Genomic DNA, 22,020 nt, shown 5'->3' on the forward strand with positions numbered 1-22,020 from the left:
AAGGAAGCTAATTGATAATTCTACTGGCAATACTATTATTTAGCATTGAGGAATCCTGATTCTTAAAGTCAAAAGCCCAGTAAAAATGAATCAGGAGGGTAAAAACATATGTTTGCTCATGATTGATACCTACCAGGTGGAATAAATCACTCTTTTAGGGTTCCAGATGGATAACTGCTATGCTGGAAACAGGGTGGGTTTTGGAGCATGCCAGTGGCATCCAGGCCAATTAGATCATGGATAAAAAGAGAAAGATGCTCCACTAGATGAAGGGTCATGCTTGAACTCCTATGCACCCAAATATCTGTGCTCGTCTTTGCTTTCTCATTACCAACACTGGAGTTAGGGATTTGTTTTCTGCTGAATCAAATAGATGTGTATTATTGGGTGAACCCCTTGGGGAGCTTTGAAAGTAAATTCCAGCAATCCTACCTAAGACAGCTCCAGATTCAGGAGCTTATGTCACTCTGATTCTCATCATTTCACTCCTGCTCAAAACAGTAAGAATTCAGAGATGATGTAACAGTGAAACCAGAATTGACAGTTTTATCTCCCCTGGTCACAAGCAAGTGGCCTCAGAATTCCTTCCCTCCCACCAAGGGACAGGCTCAATGACAGTTGTGATTGAGTGAATTTGACACATCGAATTCAAAAATATCGTCCACCCGGCAGTACCTTCCCGACGATCACTTCATCTGGGAATAGAATTATCCTTTAAAAGTGGCACAGGAGTACAAATGGCTTCAAATTATCCACTGCCCTGAGTTAGTGATTTGCAAAGTGTCCTTGGCCAGCACAAGCCCTGAGCCAATTTTACCTTTGCTTTCTCTCCTTCATAAAAACTATGAGGAGGAATCTATGAAGCCTCTTCCCCACCAGGTGCTTGTAACCACACTTGGATAAACCCCCCAGAGACTTCCTTAGTGCTTAGTAGAATAGGGAAAGGGGAATAGTACTGCTCTGTGTTTCTGGGAAGGCCCACAAGAACAAGGGCTAGGCCCTTCCAGATGTTCGTTGAATGAATTAAAAATAACCATACTTTCTAGTTTGCTAGGGAAGCAGGCTGAGCGGACACCACATGGTAGGGAGGGGAGGTTCTTCTTCTCCCCTCAGCCTGTGGTCCTACCTGCTTCTGGATGCTGCTTGGAAGCCCAGGTTAGTATACAGGGTGAGAGTGTGCTGGACTAAAGCATCTGCCCTGGGTCTGCCACCTGCATTGTTAACATTCTCTATATTAGAATTCCCTCTCCTCCTGCCAAACTCTAAGCTCTATAAAGACAAAGACAGGGTTTTGTTTACTATCGTCTCCAATGCTGAGGTCAATCTCCGACACACAGTAGGTGCTCAGTTAATATTTATTTGATAATGAAAGTCAGTCTAACAAATAAATAGAAAAACCAGAAAACAAGGATTTTCTCCTCTGCCAGAACCCAAAGGGTTATTATTATTTTTTTAATGTAAAGATGAGCAAATAATAATTTTAGTACTCCCATTTGTCTTAGAATTATGTGGAAGAAAATTAAGTCAACATAAATCTCCCTTCTGCTGTCCTCATGCTGGCTGTCTCTTGGCTCTTTGAGGCCTACTCTCTCTCTTTCCTGTGATCTGTGACCAGGAAGTACAGCTCCCCCTCTGGCTTTCATTGGGTTCAGCAGGAGCTGGGATATTGTGAAGAAAAAGGGTTGGTGGTATTTATACTCCTGACTTTGTCCCTGCCAGACCCCTGACACAGTCGCCTCGTACCTTATCCTTTCACTGTGTATTTTAGTTGTGTGGGATAAATATTGGGATGCTGATTGAAAGACTGTGTTAAAAAAAATAGAATTTGTGAATGTATGTCCTGATATGTGTGTGTGTGTGTGTGTGTGTGTGTACATGTGATGGTCCTGACTTGTGTTGAGAGTATATGTGTGCACACATGTGGTGGAGGTGGTTTAGAGTGCCTCTTTGTGCATTTCTCTAAGTAACAGAGAAAAAGGAGTATTTTTGTTTAAAAAGTTGATATTTAAAGTTGATATAACAAGCTCCTTTATATTGCATGCATTTTAGAAAATCTCTTATTGAAGGGAGTGATTTAAATGGAAAACATCGTGAGATAATCATCAAGGAGGACATCTCTCAGCCACGAGGAATTGCTGTTCATCCAATGGCCAAGTAAGTTTTGTGAAAATAAGGCACTTGCCCATAGAGGTCATGAGACAGTTCATGTTTGATATACTAGTGTTCAAAATTTTTCTTAAGATCTCAGGTGTTCAGTGGAATCAGAAATCAAGAGAATCCATGAGATTAGTTCAAACTTTCAGAAATGATATAACTAGCATGACTTCCCCAACCTTTTATGTCTTTTGACTTTCTATTCTTACATAAACATTTTGTTATTCAGATAACCTTCCTTTTAAGCAAATTTAATTTTTTAAAAAAGAAGTGGGCTATAGATGCAAACCCATGAAACTACTTCCTTTAAAAATCTATATTATTGCTTTCCTGAGCAAAATATGGTATTTAGATTGTATGGTTTATGAATTCTTTTTTTTTTTTTATTTTTTTTTATTTTTTATTTATGATAGGCACACAGAGAGAGAGAGAGAGAGGCAGAGACACAGGCAGAGGGAGAAGCAGGCTCCATGCACCGGGAGCCCGACGTGGGATTCGATCCCGGGTCTCCAGGATCACGCCCTGGGCCAAAGGCAGGCGCTAAACCGCTGCGCCACCCAGGGATCCCCTGGTTTATGAATTCTATTTAGAAAAATCATAGGATGAGTTCTAATGATAGGTCATTCCTAGATTTAGACAACTGGAAAAAGAAATCACGAAAGATTAGAGGACTGTGTTGTTAATTGTGAATTAGTAACATATTGTTAACAAATGTTGGTTCAGGTTTAGAGAATTAAGTAGAATAATGAATTCCTTCCTAGTTGTTAAAAAACAAGGGTTAAAAACTAACCCTATATAACTTATAATGGGAATTTTATGAGGGTGATGGGAAATAATATATTGGTAGTAATTGCTAATTGATTTGGAGCCAGCCACGTGATTTAAAAAGTGAGAATGTAACCATCTCTAAACAAACTAGGATAAAAGATAATGAACCATATTGACCTCAAAAAATGTGCCTCAGCATCTGATTTATGGAACTTAAAATCAACCAAATTAACTGAGTACATTGTATGAAACTAGATAACAGATAAATATGCTATTTCCTTTATGCTGTAATTTTACATATATAGTAAGTTTTACATATGCATAGCAAAGGAACAGGCTAATAAGATTTTATTGCCTTCTGCAGCATGAAACACTAATTTAAGAATATGCTCTTGAACACACTTTCAATTGGTAATATAGTACAATTTTTCAAACTAATAATTTCTTCTTTATCCAATGATCTGAGCTTTAATTCAGCATTACCTGTCCAAGATGCTCTACATAAAAAGATAATTTTTGCTATTGAGAATTATTTGTCCGATGTACACTGTTATACTTTCTGTATTCCTTGGTGTACTACTTCAGTTTATTCTAAAATGATTTTACATTGATGTTTTCAGTGTTGAAAGAATGGAAGAATTTTTTCATGCAATTTTATTTGTTGTATGCTTTCTTGATTAAAGGAGATTATTCTGGACTGATATGGGGATTAATCCACGAATTGAAAGTTCTTCCCTTCAAGGCATTGGCCGACTGGTTATAGCTAGTTCTGATCTGGTCTGGCCCAGTGGAATAACGATTGATTATGTAACTGACAAATTGTACTGGTGTGATACCAAGCTGTCTGTGATTGAGATGGCCAATCTGGATGGTTCAAAACGCCAAAGACTTGCCCAGAACGATGTAGGTGAGACTTTGGGATGGGTGATTTCTTCATCTTGACCTGAGTGTTGATGCGTGTTAAATAAAAAGTGTGTTTATACACACACACACACACACACACATACACACACACACGCACAAACATACACTCACCTGTGAGAGAGATATGGAGACAGACTTCTTTGGGAATGTCTGAGCTACAAAGATTACCTTCACATTGGAATACTGGATAAAACATTGTGATGAATAATCATTTCTCTTTGCCAAGATTTCCCAAAATCAAAATGAAAATATTAAAAATTTACGACTTCTCTAGGAATAAGAACTTGGTTCAGTTGTTGTCATTTCTTATGTTTTAGGCAAAGATTAATAAATATAGTTTTCTTTCCTATTATATTTTCCGATTTTTCATGGGATGTCATGTATGTTCATAAATATATTTAAAATGCTATAGTCTATGCTAAGTGTTAACAGAGAAATACTGGGGGATCCCTGGGTGGCTCAGCGGTTTAACGCCTGCCTTGGGCCCAGGGCGTGATCCTGGAGATCTGAGATCTAATCCCACATCCAGCTCCTTACATGGAGCCTGCCTCTCCCTCTGCTTCTCTCTCTCTATGTCTCATATGAATAAATAAATAAAATCTTTAAAAAGAGAGAGAGAGAGAAATACTGGGGGTGCCTGGGTGCCTCAGTCAGTTAAGTGTACAACTATTGGTTCAGCTCAGGTCATCATCTGTGGGTCAGGAAGTGAGCTCCCTGTGGGGCTCCCTGCTCAGCGAGAAGTCGACTTCCCTTCTGCCCCTCCACTCATTCCTTCCCCGTGTGCACTCACGCATGCTCTCACTTTCATAAATAAATAAATCCTTTAAAAAGACAGAGAGCGAAATACTGAATGTACCAGAAGCCATTGCATGTTCTTGAGCAGGAAATGTGTATGATAAGACTGGCACCTCACTGTAACCCTTAGTAACAGTATAAGGGTTGGATTGAAATCTGAAGAGAAGGAAATTAGTCAGGAGACTCCAACAGTTGTCCAGTCAACAGTTGATGAAAGCCTGAGATAGAACATTGCCATTTCAAAGTGGAATGGAGGATTAGAGTATTAAAAAGAATTACTATGAACGAAAAATTTAGAGGATTTGGTCATAGATTAAATATCAGCACAAGAGCCAGAAAGATGTTGAAGATGCTTCCGAGATTCAGAAACTGGTTGGTTGAAAAGATACAAAAATATAGTCTATCTCTTTTATGAAGAAGCTGACTAATAATCCGCATAAGATATTTATTTTTGTCATTCTTTTTGGCTTAGAAGATATGAATTTCTAGATTTGTATTATACATTAAATAGGTCATGATAAGTAAAACTGAAAATCTTGCATACTTCCAAGTTTCCTTGAAAATTAAAAGTATACTTTACAATAAATCATAAGCCCATCTAAGATCATAGACTTTATTCATCCATGCACTTAACAGATATTTATTGAATCATTTTAGGAAGTAGAGATACAGTAGAGAGTAAAATAAAAATGGTTCCTGTGAAGTCCTGGAGCCTGGGATGTGGGGACATATATTATTAAAAAAATACATCACCCAAATAAATGGAAAATTATAGCTTCGCTATATGGAGGTATAAAGGGATTTGAATTATCCAAATCAGAATGTAAAGATACCATATGCTAAACCAAAAAGCATAGCAAATACTTAGTGAATAATTTCTGTGGTGCTATAATATGTGACTAATACAACTTCCTATTAAAAGCAGTTATCAAATATTTGATATGAAAATATCTAAGTGACCATTTCCATCATTACAGTGCCATCTACTGGCATAAAAGTGGTGGCTTCTCAGCTGCTAACTCAGAATTTTTAATGTAAAGATTTAAGGATTAAACTAACATTTTTTATTTACTTATTTATTTTAAAGATTTTATTTATTTATTTGAGAGACAGAGCATGGGGGGTCAGAGGGAAGAGGGTGAAGCCGACTTCCCCCTGGGCAGGGAGCCCAATGCGGGGCTCAATCCCAGGACCCTGAGATCATGACCTGAGCTGAAGGCAGATGCTTATTGGACTGAGCTATCAAGACGATTTTCATATGGTCTCACTCATGTGTGGAATCTAAGAAATGAAACAGAGGATCATAGCGAAAGAGAGGGAAAAATAAAACAAGACAAAATCAGAGAGGGAGACAAACCATAAGAGACTCTTAATCATAGGAAAGAAATTGAGGGTCACTGGAGGGGACAGGATGGGGGGACGGGGTAACTGGATGATGAACTTTAAAGAGGGCACATGATGTAATGAGCCGTGGGTGTTATATAAGACTTATGAATCACTGACCTCTACCTCTGAAACCAATAATACATTATATGTTAATTAATTGAATTGAAATAAAATTAAATAATATATTACATTAAAATTTAATTTTGCAAGGGAGGTGAAATAAAGACATAAACTCACAGAATAAAAATTTAAAGAGAAAAAATTGGATTCATTCATTCATTTTTTTTTTGAGAGAGAGAGTGTGCGTGGGGGTGATGAGGAGAGGCAGAGGGCAGAGGGAGAGAGAGAATCTTAAGCAGGCTTCATGCTCATTGTGGAGTCTGATGCAGGGCTCAATCTCATGACCCTGAGATCAAGGCCTGAGCCAAAATCAAGGGATGGATGCTTGACTGATTAAGCCACCCGGATGCCCCTGAAGAAACTAATTTTTTATTTAACATTCAACTGTGGCTCTACTATTTAAAAACATAAGGAAAATTATGTCTAGTGTGAGGATTTGTTGAAAAACTCTCACTAATTCTCATCAAGTATACTTCAAAATTAAAAATGAGAAAAACAAAAAAATTTTTAAAGGTTTTAAAAACCATAGCTAATTCTGACACATGCTACAACATGTGTGAACCCTAGGGACATTATGGTGAGTGAAATAAGCCAATCATAAAAGACAAATACATATGATTCTATCTACCTGAAGTATCTAGATTAGTCACAGTCACGGGAAGAAAAAATACAGTGATATTTGCCAGTGACTAAAAGGAATGAGAAATGGAAGTTGTGGTTTAATGGATATACGGTTTCAGTTTTGCAAGATAAAAAAATTCTGGAAATGGGCTACACAACAAAGTGAAGATACTTAACAATACTGAAATGCACACTGGGGTTAAGATGATACATTTTATGTTAAATCTTTTTTGCCTTAGCAAAACAAAACAAACAAACAAACAAAAACCAAACACCTCACAGCTGTATAAAAAAATTTCCTTGCTGCATTTATTGCTTGAGTTAGGGACAAAGGCTAGAGACTAAAACGCATCTTAATGGCCCTGGTCAATAATGATGATTGGAGACTCATTGTCCCCAGGATAAGTGATTTTGAGTTTGCTGCCAAAAGAGGGAGACATTCATTCTAATCTACTAAATCCATTGCTCATTTGCTAAAGAAACAAACAAACAACAACAACAAAAAAAAACACAACAGCAACAAAAAAAACTGGCTTGGGAAATGTGACTGGACATGATTAAAGCTTCCAAATTTGGGACTCTGCAGCTTTAGCCTCTAACCACTTGAGATAGTGTATTACAGCATTTCCCTGCTTACTATAAATACTTGAATATCTTATCAGGGCAGTTCCAGGGGCATGGAGAGGTGGTTAGTTGAGGTGGGGTCGGAAGAGCCACTTAGGGGTTGATAAGAGCCATGAAAATGGAGGCAGGAGATAATAGATACTTTTAAACAGCTTGGCTAAGAAGGGAAGGAAAAAGACAAAAAGAAGCTAGAGGAGCCAAGAAGATGAGGATATTAATGAGCTAAGGGAAGGAAGCTAGTAGAATGAAGAGAATGAAGGTGTAAAAGAGAAGGGTAATTGACAGAACCAGGTGTGAGAGGAGACAGGAAGAATGAGCCCAGGAGGACAGGCCAATGGACTAATACCAGGTAACGGGAGAGATGGGGAAAGGAGGCGGGGATCCAGTGCAGGGATCCAATGCAGGGAGATGTGTTGCTGCAGATGGGAATTTAAGGAGACACTATTACTCAATTCTTTCAAATTGTTAAAGATCCTTGCAACAACCAGTGGCAACTTAGTCTATCACTTATTGTTGCTGCTCAAAAGGCAAGAATCCTAATGCAAAGAGAGATAAAATAACTTACTGAAGCTTAGCCTATAGTGACCAAGTCACCAAACATGGAAACATTGTCACCCTGGCCTCCCCCTCCTTGACATTCTGTCAATAGCCCACATTCCCCCACTCTGCTGATGCTGTGTGTCAACGCTGGGACATCCTACCACCAGGCTCCCATTCTAAGACGAGGTTCCCTCAACCTGTGGGTTCTCCGTGATGCAGGTGGAGGTAGCCGCAAGTATCTTGCTTAGCAGCTATGTGAAAGGAATGCTGCAGTGTAGGAATCGTGTGAGCATGTTGTAAGCCTTGTTCTTTTAAAAATATTCATGGCAAAGACAAGATGTGTGTAATGGATTGAAACTGCTTCCAGGTCACCCATTTGCTATGGCCGTGTTTGAGGATCACGTGTGGTTCTCTGATTGGACTATGCCATCAATAATAAGAGTGGACAAGAGGACTGGCAAAAACAGGGTACGTCTCCGAGGCAGCATGCTGAAGCCTTCATCACTGGTTGTAGTTCATCCATTGGCAAAACCAGGTACACTGGCCATGTCACACAGTCTTTCTTAGGCTGGCATCTATAACCATTTTAATTGTTTGATGTGAGAGGCGGAGGGGGGTATTGCAATACTCATTAATTTGGGTAGATGTTAAGATTTCCTGAGATTGGGTTGGGTCTAAACTAAGACAATCTGGTAGTGAATTTGGGCTTTGTCTCCCCATTCTCATGTTTACTTCTCCTGACCAGCTTCTACTTAATTGTTCCTTTTCACAGACTCCTTGGGTTAAAGGCACTGAGGGTGGGGATGGGGCGGGGCACAGTTTAGACACCTGAGGCGAAAGCTTCTATCTATTCTGGGGCCTTTTCCTAGCCCTTGAGAGTGCCAGGGAGTGAGCATCCTCCAGTGTCCTCTAATAACCTCCTTCTGAATTGCTCTTTGTTGGTTTGACTAGATTATGAGTCAGGAAATAGGGATTATATCTGCCTAAAAAACTTCTTGAACAAAAGTACTGGCTATATTCAATAAATACTCATAAGGTAATAACATTCTGAACTTACCCAAGAACTGGCTCTGTTTGGAACTCTCCTGAAATAGTTCTTGATATAGGCTCCATTTAGATACACCGAGTTTCTCTCCCCAAAAGCTATAATGCTGTGGTTTGTACCAATGGCACTTTTTCAATCTCCAAGCCCATCTGTGAATGTACCTCTTTTCCCCCACAAGGAGCACAGCCCTGCTTATATCAAAATGGAGGCTGTGAACATATTTGCAAAGAGAGGTTTGGAACTGCTCAATGTTTGTGTCGTGAAGGTTTTGTGAAAGCCCCAGATGGGAAAATGTGTCTGGCTCTGAATGGCCATCAGATACCGGCAGGTAAGATGATAAATTATATGGCTAAATTATCTTACTTTGGCTCAGGAATATAGTTCTCTATCAATCCTTGTGCTATTGCTGATTTTCAGTATTTTGTATTATTAAAAGATTTTCTGCTTCAGAGCGCCTGGGTGGCTTAGTTAGTTCTGCATCTGACTCTTGCTTTCAACTCAGGTCATGATCTCAGGGTTGTGAGATCGAGCCCTACCCTGGGCTCTGCTGTGGACATGGAGCCTGCTTAAAGATTCCATCTTTTCCTCTGCCTCTGCACCTCCTCCCCTCCAAAAAAAACCAGCTTCCCTGCTTTTAGGGATGCCAAGTCTTTTTGTTTTGTTTGTTTGTTTTCTCTGATGAATTTGGTCTCCTTTTTAAAGACTAAATTCAACTGACCTCCTCTAGTAAAATGAACAAATGATAATATTCAACATGTTAGGTTCCAGTCCTTTGGCCCCCCACTTACAATGGAGTGGCCCAAACTTGGAAAAATAAATGCCAGCATTTTACCACCTCAGATAATGATCAGAGACATTTTGTTTAGATGTTTTATGGCCTCAATTTTAGAGGTGATCACATACGATCCTCCTATCATATAACTGTTTTTTTTTTTATAACTGGTTTTAATGTGAAAAGCAAAGTCCTTTGTAGTAAATAACTTTAGAATAGTAAATAAGTGTAGGGAATGTAGCCTGAGAAGGCTTGTGGTCCATGTTTAAAGAACTAAATATGACTTTGAGGAAGAGGATGGAAAAGGAAATCAAATGTGATGTGTAACCAGTAGTGCTGATTTGCTTACCTTGAATGTGCATGCAAGCAATTGGGGAGTCTTTGAATTCATCCCTTGATAACTTCATACCAAAGAGAATTTAAATTGTATTAAAAATGTTTTTTAAATTCATTTATCTAGTAGGCATGGTATAAATTAGGTGGTAGATTAATAGCAAACAAATGGATTGGTTATCTATGGACCAGAATTGGTTATTTTGGATTTTCAGAATTTTCTATCAATTGTAGCTTTAGAACAACAGTTCTCAATATTTTGGGTTTTAAGACCCATTTACACTCTTTTTTTTTTTTTTAAGATTTATTTATCTTCGAGAGTGTGTGTGTGAGAGAGAGAGAGAGAGAGAGAGGACGTGAGAGGGGGAGGAGCAGAGGGAGAATCAGCAAGTGGGCTTCCCACTGAGCACAGAGCCTGACACAGGGCTTGACCCCACAACCCTGGGATCATAACCTGAACCTAGATCAAGAGTTGGACACTTAACCAACTGAGCCATGTAGGTGCCCCGAGGACCCCTTTTCATTCTTAAACATGATAGAAAACCCCAAAGAACTTCTGTTAAAGTGGGTTATATCTATCAATAATATTAGAAATTAAAACTAAAACTTTTAAACATGTATATATTAAAATCATAATAATATTCCATATGTATAAGCATAGCATATTTTTAGGGAAATAAATAACTATTTTCTAAAACAAAAACATGTAGTGAGAATAATGGCACTGTTTTATGGTATAACTTTAATATCCGGCTTAATATAGGGCAGCTGGATTCTCATGTCTGCTTCTATGTTAAATCTGTTGCTGTGTTGTTTTGCTTGAAGGATATGAAGAAAATCTGACCTCACACAGACATGGATTTGGAAAAGGGAGGATTGATAATTTAATAGCCTTTTTAGATGATACTATGCCAGAACTGGACGGGTCATAGTTTCTTAAGCCGTAGCTGCAGTGCAGAATCTGAAGCCACATCAATAAACTTTTGTCACCGACTACATTAAAATCCAGTGGTCTATTTTGTACTTTGAGTGGCTCTTTTACTAGTGCATAATTTTGTGGCATCATGTTGGTCATTTGAACATACGGATTGGCTGAGTTGCGCATATCTTCCAAGTGTGACACACATACAAATCACATTTATTAATTATTACCGTCAATTCATTAGACAAGTCTTTGAGTTTGGGGATTTTCATCAAGGTCATGGTGGTGGCAAAAATTTTTCAGAATTTTATTTTCACTTGAAAGTTGAAATTTTATCATTGGCAATAAGTACTGCCAATTGTTTTTCTTGAACAACAGACTCACTTTATTTTTGAAAAAATGCTTGCCAAATTTCCAAGTGTTTATGACATACTTAGTCTTTCAAGTAAAAATTATGTCTAATGAGAAAAGAGGCCAGTTTCAGTTTGCAGCTCAGAGTACACACGTGCTTTTCCCCCCCGACAACCAGACGGCCATCGTAACTTCTGAATGTGCAGTGTTTTAGATATACTTCCCACTTCATTGCATAGAATATTAAAAAGCCAAGTATGCCATGGTTGAGAACTTTAAAAAATTAATAATTCTTACTACTTCATCATGGTTCTTCTTAAGTGAAACTAGAGTGTGTGTGCGTGTGTGTGTGAATGTGTACAGTGAAGAATGTGATTATTAGTTGAGTTTGGTGCCATTGCCTTAATTCATGCTAAGGCACCAACAGTTTTACCTAATGTCTAATTTCACATGTATTTACATTTTGTGAAAATAATTTTTACCTTATGAACTCTGCAATGGGAACCCGGGGGTTCATTGACCACGCTTTCAGAACACACTTAATGTTTTAGAGGATCCAATTTTCCCATGTACTGGGGATTTGCATAGGTCCCATACCTATTAAATTATGGCTTGTTTATACCTTTCCATATTTCTAAATACTGGTAAAATAAAGTTAAAATAAGTATCAAAAGCAGCCTAAGGAAGAAGGAGTATAAATGGAAGGCAGGTTGGGGAGATTATTTTACTAATTTGTCCTTAGTAATTGTGGCTGTTGACTGTGAGTTGATTATGTGCATAAGAATTTTGTTATTCTACTCTTACTGGTTTTGCCAGTACCTAAAAGAGTCCTGTTCTTTTGCCCACTGGCTCCCCCAACCCTCAACCAAGTGCAGAGTGAAGCTGGGAGGGTGTGGGAGAGCAGGCAAGGTTTTCTAAGTCACCAAGACACTGCTAGTTTCTCTGAATGTTCTTACTGTAAGAGTAAGTCTGAACTTACAGCCAACAAACAGCTACAATGTAAATTAAATCAAAACTTCTTGAATCATATAAGGTAAATTAACTGTATTTTCTGTATCTTTTGACCTTCAGTAGGTAGTGAAGCAGATCTAAGTAATCACGTAACGCCAGGGGATGTCTTACCCAGAAGTAAAGGATTTGAAGATAACATTACAGAATCTCAGCATATGCTAGTGGCCGAAATCATGGTGTCAGGTATGAATAAGGAATTCTCCAATATAGGTTTGGTTCCAACAATTTCCATCTTACCAATCAGAATTTTGACTTAGCTCTCTAACTTTGACAAAATCTACACAAAACTCCTGATGCCAAACTTTGGACTCAAACTTTGGTCCTTCTTCTTTTCTGAATCATGTGCCCAAGGAAGATGGCCCCATATGAGACTGGACATGAACTTTACTCATTCAGAATCTTTGAATGGAAACTTCTTTGAATAAATCTAACTTGGAAACAAAGGTGAAAAAATAAGACCGGACAGATTTGACTGAGTCCATCCCCATCCATACCTAGTAATTTTGATATTTAGCCCATTTAGCTATACTTGCATTAGTGTGAAAAGTAGATAGTAACTGGGAAGCAGTATAGGTTGGTTGCCTCAGCTTCTCCAAGTTTACAAACAGCAAATGTTAGAATTGTTCTCTTCTATATTGCACATTTATCACCAAAATGCTAAATAATTTGTTCAGTATATAACAACTTGAGGTAGCCTAATTCTTGTATACTCTATATTCACTCATGAGGTCAGTGGTTTTCAAAGTGGGCTTCACTCAGCCCTGGAACTTCTGAAAACCTCACCCCTTCATTCTGCTCTCTACCCTGTAATCAGTGCTGCTCTACATTGACACATTTTATTTACTTATATTTCTGACTAAGATTTTATTTTAACAAAGTGTCTGTGTCTAAAAATAAGTTTGAAAGCTCCCCTTTAAGACCTTAGATACATTTAAAATGCTCATCCAACTTTTGTGGTCTGCAGACTGTTTTGTCTGTGTACAAGACCTTGGAGACTTCTCACCTCTCCCTGTAAGAACTTATTAGTACAGGGATGCCTGGGTAGCTCAGTTGGTTAAGGATTCCACTCTTGATTTTGGCCTGGGTCATGATATCAAGGTTGTGAGATAGAGCCCTGCATCAGGCTCCTCACCTAGTGGAGCCTGCTTACTCTCTCCCCCTCCCTTTGCCTCTTCCCTCTCCCTCTCTCTCTTAAAAAAAAAAAAAAGAACTTATTGGTATGATTTTTTATAAAATATCAGCACAGAGGTGGATATTTTTGGTAATAATAATTTTTATGGAGCTTTAGAGTTACCAGGCATTATACCCTCTAATTAGATTCTTTTTTTTTTTTTTTAAAGATTTCTTTATTCATTTGAAAGAGGGAGTTGGGCAGGGGGAGGCAGAGGGAGAGGGAGAGGAGAGAGAACCTCAAGCAGACTACCTGCTGAGCACAGAGCCAGATATGGGGCTTGATCTCACAACCCCGATATCATGACCTGAGCCAAAATCAAGAGTCAGAAGCCTAACCAACTGAGCCACCCAGGTGCCCCTCTAATTTGATTCTTATCACAACCCATCACTTTATAGATTTGAAAACTGAGACTAAGATATATTAAGGTACTGACTTTACCAACGACTTTTGAAAATCATGACCAAATAATTAACTCATGTCAAGAAAAAGTCTGGAAAGCATTAGCACATTAGGAATATTACTCATTTAGTGATTATTTATTTGCTATACACTATGCTAAGCACTGTGGATATGATGATGAGCTAAATATAGCCCTATTCTCGAAGCTCACCGTATGAGTAGAGACAAATAAATGATAGACTAAAACAATATAAATAAATTATTATAAACAATATAAATAATAGTATTGAGAACAATTTCAAAGTTGCTAGGGATCCTTAAAGGTTCAGAGCATATTTTGAAGGACTAATGTTTGGGAGATTCAAAGACCAAGATGAATGACAGTAAATTAGACACATGGGTGGGATCGGGGAGTGATGAGATGCAAAGATTTGGAATATGTATACTGTATAATAAGCTGTGTTTTGTTTCATACATGAAACTATACCTTGTGCAGAATAGATGGAAGTGATTGTCTTTGTGAAAACTACCTCATTTTTCCATATCTGAATTGTGTTCTATTTTGTCTTAGTCTATGAGGTTTTTGTTCTACTCGTGTTATGCTAAGGGGTCATATTTATGTTTTGTAGTGAGATTTCACTTAAAGTGTCTATGCTAAAAAGAATTTGAAAAATCTATAATAGATTTTAGGTTAGGATCAATATATTCTTAGTCCCCAGAGGCACACAGACTGGTATATAGCAACTAGATCTGTATCCAACAAGGCAAAGAAATTCAGTCATAAAAAGGTTTTGTTGTCGAGTTTACTAAAATAATGAGTTCTAAATTCATGAATAAAACTTAAAATTCTTAACACAGCCTGTTGGGCTTTGGTGAACTAGTCCTTACACACCTCACCAGCCTCAGTGTGTGCCTTTCTGTCCTTGACTTTCTCTGGCTGGCTTCAGTTACACTGGCCTTGCCTGTAACAGACAGATGTTGTGTTCTCAGTCCACAGTGCTCTTTCTACACCCTTCCAAGTCCTGTGTATCCTTCAGGTCTCAGCTTAATATACTCTCACTCTGAAAGCTTTTCCTAGTCTCCTAAGCAGGTGAGATGAGTTATTTCAGGTGTCTTAGAACCTGGTATTGTTTTTTTTGAGCATGCTTATCACACTTGTACTTCAATAACTACACAAGGAAGCAGAACCCCTGTGTATATTCTCCGTCTCTGTATTGTTTGTTCTCACTAGGATCTGGCATGTAGAAGGTACTTTTAAATGAATTCATTTTATTAGTTTAAATAATAGGCCCAAGAGTCTTTTCTGAGTCTTATCTGAATCAGGTAAGTCTAATTCTGATTCAGAGTGTCACAATACTCTTGTTCTTTATCATCCTTATTTACATACATATAAAATTTATTATTGTCAGGTCTTTTTTTTTAATCACTTTTTCCAAGTCCTTACAATAATCACGTGAAGTAGACTGGACAAAAAGTGTCACCTGTATGTAATTTGGAGAACAGGAATGTGAAGCCCAGGCACTTGTCTCTTCCAGAGCTAGTTTGTGACAGGGAGCACTTTGGCTATAGCCCATCTCCCCCTACAACTGCATATTTATTGCTTTTCATTATGCAAAAACTGCCTTGGGATTTGCAACTTACCAAATAAATCCTGAATCATATTCTAATTTAAGGCAATTCTGCAAGTGATTTAAAATGTCTTGGGCAATTGGATACTGTCCACCATATGCTGAACAGCCTTGTGACTTGAGAGCTAGTCTTCCAAATAAATGCCAAATCAAATGGATAATTGATTTAGTCTGAACTTGTCCATCTTGAAAAGTCATGAGTGAGAGATGACCAAGCAAGAATGAAGGGCATGTGTTCCCACAAGAGAAATCTTACTCAAAGAGCTAAGCAAATCAAATGCAGTTACCCAACGTAACTGCATTCACATAGAATCTGAATCCTACTCATCTAACTTTCTTTAATTTACGGGCAAGTTTAGAAGACTTCTCTTACCTCTTCTATACTCAGATGAGCAAACTTACCAATGAATAGTGAGATGATAGGTTATATCCTGCTGTGGTATATTAGATCCCCCCAACTCCAACTGTGGCGTTTGGAGAATGATTATATACATAAGTAGTAAAGGGGAAAAAAAAACCAACTTACTCATGTTTATGCCTCCACATGCAGCTCTGTCCCCTGGGGCATTTGCATTTCAATGGAGTATGAAATAAAATGGTCCATTTACAGCATTTAGTTTATATGGTTCATGACTTTATAAAAGTGCCTTGAGGTTTGCAAGTCACTGCATAAATCTTGACAATAAACATACATTGTGACATACATATTCTGTAATATATGAAACATAATTTTAGTAAATTGACAATAAGTCTTTTTATTGTATCTTGCTTGATTGTAATAAACTCTTATTTATTGTACCTCTGTCATGTTGGTACACAGATCGACTTGTTATATATTAGTCTATGTCTCTTTGGGGGATAAGAATACTTGACCCCTATTGTATGTCATGGTGGTTGGGAATTCTCAAATAAACAAAACTGTTAATATTTGAGCCCCTTTACTCCTGGAGATTTTATAGTTCAAATTTGCAAATGTTTTAAAAAAATTATAAACAAGTTCACACAGGGCTCTTTGAATACCAAATAGTTCTTTAAGACTACAGATTTACTGAGAGCATATAAATGGGAACACATGGCTTATGGATCCTTTATTTATTTTTTTAAGATTTTATTCATTTATTAACAAGAGACATAGAGGGAGAGGCAGAGACATAGGCAAAGAGAGAAGCAGGCTCCCTCTGGGGAGCCTGGTGCGAGACTCGATCTCAGGACCCATGGCCTGAGCCAAAGGCAGACGCTCAACCACTGAGCCACCCAGGTGCACCTTGTAGGTCCTTTAATATAGATATAGCTTACAGGTCAACTAAGTATTTCTATTTGGAGGTTAACCTGTCCCAGAACTCAGAAAGAAGTGCTGGAAAACTTTCAAGTCCATTTTCCCTTGGAGGTCTGCAAATGATCTAATGGGGTTCTCGCTGTTTGCAGATGCTGACGACTGTGCTCCTGTGGGATGCAGTACATGGGCTGAGTGTGTTTCAGAGGGAGAAAATGCCACATGTCAGTGTTTGAAAGGATTTACTGGGGATGGAAAGCTATGTTTTGGTAAGAGCAAAGGCCAATACACATAATATCTGGAAAATAGTGAACCAGAAACATTCTTTCAGATAATACTGATTCAAAAGCTCCAGGGGATTTATGTAATCAGCAGGATTGAAAAAAATTATTTGATATTAGCTAAAAAGATGATGGATGGCATATAGTGTATATGAAATAGATAATATGTTGTTATATTACAGTGAGTTTATATTAAAATTACATAATGTATGCAGTTGACAGTAAGGAGGAAAATTTATAATTAGCTTCAAAAGCATGAATCTGAATTTGAGTCAATTCACAAATTCAACAATTCCAATAAAAACAACTTTTCCCTCTAAAATCTTAGGTCATAAGTTTCAGCTTAATAAGTAGATTGTGCTGGATAGTTTTCCATTTTATATTGATAGCCTTGAAATTTTTGTTAGTGATTACTGTAAAAATCTCAGTTCTTACAGTCTGAAACTCTGGCACAATGTGATTTATTTACCCATACTTAGCTGATCAGACACCTAAGCAATCTGTAAAAATTGATTCGGAAGTGAACTTTATGACCAAGATGCAGAGTTTGCATTAAATTTCCAAATAGTATCTGTAAGTGGCTGAATGATTGTTTGCAAGCTTATATACTTCTTTTTCCTATGATTCTCACTTATACTGGGATTGTCTACATATTTCACTAGTTCATCATTTTGCCCACAGACATAGATGAATGTGAGATGGGCATCACGATTTGCCCTCCTACCTCCTCAAAGTGCGTCAATACTGAAGGTGGTTATGTTTGTCAGTGCTCAGAAGGCTACCGAGGCGATGGGATCCACTGTCTGGGTAAGAGAGCATGTGTGCCAAGGGAGGAGGGTGGAGGCAGGCCTCCGTGGATCAGAAAACACCGTGGGTGTGATGCGTTGAGAAGGATATAATTTAGATACCACACACATTAAGACTAAAAGAGAAATAGTGTGACCTGTTCAAATGGACAGATCTCAATTCTTGATGAACAGTCAGGTTTGAGCCCTTATGCTATATGATTGCACTAGTCACCTGCAAGACCCTGCAGAGGTTTTGTGCCCCTCTCCTTTCTAAGTCTTTCTCTGGGGTTTGAGTGACTCCAAGTGCCTCATCAATACTCCACACCTCCAGCAGTCATGGGGGCGTCATCCAGCATTTTCATTGTCACTGAATGGTTTGGGTTTTGTTTTTGTTTTTTTTTAAAGATTTTATTTATTCATGAGAGACACAGAGAGAGGCAGAGACATAGGCAGAGGGAGAAGCAGGCTCCCTGCAAGGAGCCTGATGCAGGACTGGATCCCAGCACCCCAAGATTGAGACCTGAGCTGAAGGTACTCGCTCAACCACTGGGCCACCCAGGTGCCCCGTGTTGTCACTGAATGTTGCAGTTGAGCGGTAGGGAACTGCAGGCTTGTTGGAAGTCACTGCTGCATGCCTCCTGGAAAGAGGCTGTGGTTCTGTGGAAGGCTCATTGAGCAGTTATTGATGCTAAGTTTCAGTAGATGGGAGAGTCAAGCCGCTGACATTTAGATACAAGCAGAGAATGATTAAGACCTCTTTCATGGGATCCCTGGGTGGCGCAGCGGTTTGGCGCCTGCCTTTGGCCCAGGGCGCGATCCTGGAGACCCGGGATCGAATCCCACATCCGGCTCCCGGCGCATGGAGCCTGCTTCTCCCTCTGCCTGTGTCTCTGCCTCTCTCTCTCTCTCTCTCTGTGTGACTATCATAAATAAATAAAAATTAAAAAAAAAAGACCTCTTTCATAATCACCGTCCTCTGCCAAGGTCTGGGTGTGCCCTCTGGGGTGGGAGCTCACTTCGTGCACATCTCCTACCACTCCAGGTGTCAGTAGTACAGTAACGCAGCACAAGTGGGGACCTGCCTGAACCATTGTGGCCCAGTGAAGTGCTTCCCTGGAGTTTAACAGGGCTTTAACATGTCTCTTTCAGTATTTTCTTTTCCTTCTGAAAACATGCAAATCTTTTCACGGTGAAGGGCAGATGACCCGATAAGAAACTAAAATGATACTGCTTTCTCCCACATGTTAAGGTGAAAGATGAAATATCAGTCATGACTACCAAGTTTTTTTTGGATCTGGTTGGTTTAAATCAGACCTTTATCAGATTAGTTTTGTGGAGTCCACAGTCATTTGTAAATATTCTTTTAAGCACATATTTGGCTGTTAGTCAGGAAAATGTCACTGCTCTGATTAAACTGACTCATAGATGATTTAGACAAACAGGCTTTATATTTAATTTACTTTGAAGAGAAAGGGAGGTATACATTTTGGATGTATAAACTCATTAATCTCTGGATTCTCTGTCACTAACCTACCTCTTTCCAGTAGTGTACATGCAACAGGGTGTCATGGCCCAGCCTGCCTCGTTGGCATGGAGTCCTCAGGCCACATGGAAGAATGGGCTTATTCCTGTTCCCTCTCTGTGTGTCTTTCTCCCTCACTTTCTCCCTTCCCCACTATTTCTGTTCCTCTCTCCCTTCCTTCTCCCTTCCTTCCTTTCTCCTCTTCCATATATATGTGGATATAGTGTTTTAACCATGCCTGTACATAATAAGTGCTATATAAAAGTGTTGTTGTTATTCTTAAGAGTGGTTGTATTTCTTGGCCAAGAGCATTTTTTGTTTTGTTTTGTTTTGTTTTGTCTTTGCTTCTTGGAAAAGCTCTCTCTGACTCTCAAGGTAACAGTCCATAGAAATTTTAACAGGATGGAAGTAAAAAAAAAAAAAAAAAAAAAGACTAAAATTGAGCCATTCAGGATAGTAGTTCAATGTGACAAATAGTTATTTGGCCCTATTAAGTGCAAAGACACAGTAATCAGAAGTGTGAGGAATACCAGAATGATGGAGGTAGTGCTTGCTTGTGAGAAGAGTGGGATCAGACAGGGAGCCATGATAAGTGGTGAAGAAAGTATGTATTATGAGAGAAGTCAAAACTACAATGAAAGTTCCCAACAGGAAGAATATCTGTCTGAGGTATTAGGAAAGACCTCATGAAGGAAGTATCACTGTGGATGGACCTTCGAGCATGAGTAAATTTTTATTAGGCAGAAATGGGAAGGAATGGAAAGCATTCCAGGCATGAACATATGACAGGTCTATTTAGGGGTAGAGAAGAGCCTAAATGAGCACTAATGCTCATGTGAAGATGTGAGGGAAACAGAAACCGAGGCTGGTAGGGTAATGTCTTAGTCTGCTTAGGCTGCCATGACAGAAGCCAGCATAGACTGGCTAGCTTAGAAGATAGAAATTTATTTTCTCACAGTTCTGGAGGTGAGAAGTCCCAGATCTAGTGCTGGCTGATTCAGTTCCTGATGGCAGCTCTTCTAGGCTTGCAGACCACCACCTTCTTGTTATGTACTCAGATGGTCTTTCTGCTGTAGTTCAGGGGTGGGGGATCTGGTGTCTCTTCTTTTTCTTTTCTTTTATTTTTTTAAAAGATTTATGTATTCATTTATTCATGAGAGACACACTTAGAAAGGCAGAGACATGGGCAGAGGGAGAAGCAGGCTCCCTGTGGGGAGCCCGTTGTGGGACTCGATCCCAGGACACCGGGATCACGACCTGAGCCGAGGGCAGATGCTCAACCACTGAGCCACCCAGGTGTCCCCCTTCCTTTTTTTATAAGAAATTCCATCCTGTTGGATTAGGGCCTCACTCTTATAGCTTAATTTAACTTTACTTCCTTGAAGGCCCTATCTCTAAATATTATCACACTGGGGGGTAGAGCTTCAACATGGGGATTTGGGGGGAGATGCAATTCAGTTCATAACAGGTGGGTTGGATTGCATATGTAGAAGACTAGAAGCTGACTGCCCGTCATTAGGGTTTTACTCTGTACCTCACTTTTCTCTTCCCTACTCCCTTGTTTCTGGCAGATATTAATGAGTGCCAACTGGGCATGCACACCTGTGGGGAAAATGCCACCTGTACAAATATGGAGGGAAACTATACCTGCATGTGCGCTGGCAGCCTGTCTGAACCTGGACAGATATGTGCTGGTAGGTTGGTGGGTGGTCTCAGTCCAAGGAAGGAACTTAATTTCGGAAAATTCTATACCCCTATGTATTTCTCTAGAGATTCTAGAAATATTCAATTCAACTGAGCTGGTGAGTTTATATTCCTGATTAGGTTGATGCTAAGCTTGGGAATGTAAAATAGTCAAGTTTTCTTAATTTAATAGCATCTGGAATAAATTCTTTTTTTATTGCTCACAATTCAATAACGGTGGGAATACAGGTGGTTCTCTTTAACTATGCGACTAATGTCTTAATTTGTAATGTTGATTTCTGGGGCTGCTGGAAAAATTTTGCAGGTCAAGGCAGATCAGGAAGGATATCTGGACCCTTAACATTTTGAATCACTTTTAAAGCTTTTAAAATATTACCTTAAAAAACTAGTATTTCTTGATCTGAATTGGAACTTCAGCTCTTTTTCCTTACTTTTTTCCAGATTTTTATTTATTTGAGATAGAGAGAAAGAGCACAAGCAGGGGAGGAGCAGAGGGAGAAAGAGAAGCAATATGTGTGTGTACTGGGGGGGGGGGGGGGGCTTGTTTGCTTGATCCCAGGACCCTGGGATCATGACCTGAGCCTAAGCCAGATGCTCGGTTGACTGAGCCAACCAGGCACCTCTTGTTTCTTTCTTTTTAAATGTTAATGGTCTACTTGTGCTTCCTCAAGGCTTTCCCCAAAGGGCAGTATCTTCTCAGCATCTGCACTCAAGAAGGGGGGAGCTGGCTTCATCCTGACCCTGGAAACCAGGATCAGGGACTCTGTCGCCACCACTGCCAGCAATTTATCTGTCTCAGCTCTGCAAGCAGGAAACATCTTAAGAAGGGAAATTTCTGTACTTACTTGGGTCTTTTTTTTAAAAAATATATTATTTTTCTCACAT

General features: G+C 39.0%; 1 protein-coding gene across 5 annotated transcripts in view; it reads left to right on the forward strand.

Moving 5' to 3' along the window:
* The window catches only part of EGF (epidermal growth factor), a 93,006-nt gene that overhangs the window by 55,672 nt on the left and 15,314 nt on the right, over positions 1–22,020 (forward strand). For 2 of the 5 annotated variants that reach the window (XM_025465917.3, XM_035709775.2), the window contains exons 12-19: positions 2,050–2,154; positions 3,606–3,829; positions 8,300–8,467; positions 9,156–9,305; positions 12,427–12,549; positions 16,993–17,109; positions 17,803–17,928; positions 21,003–21,125. In XM_025465917.3, the coding sequence (XP_025321702.1) occupies positions 2,050–2,154; positions 3,606–3,829; positions 8,300–8,467; positions 9,156–9,305; positions 12,427–12,549; positions 16,993–17,109; positions 17,803–17,928; positions 21,003–21,125 (1,136 nt within the window). Of the gene's footprint in view, positions 1–2,049; positions 2,155–3,605; positions 3,830–8,299; positions 8,468–9,155; positions 9,306–12,426; positions 12,550–16,992; positions 17,110–17,802; positions 17,929–21,002; positions 21,234–22,020 lie in introns of all 5 variants that reach the window. The other 3 variants (XM_035709774.2, XM_035709776.2, XM_025465918.3) reach the window with 3 other exon arrangements.

Source organism: Canis lupus, chromosome 32 (genome assembly GCF_003254725.2).
Source record: "Canis lupus dingo isolate Sandy chromosome 32, ASM325472v2, whole genome shotgun sequence".
In the NCBI taxonomy this organism is placed as follows: Eukaryota; Metazoa; Chordata; class Mammalia; order Carnivora; family Canidae; genus Canis; species Canis lupus.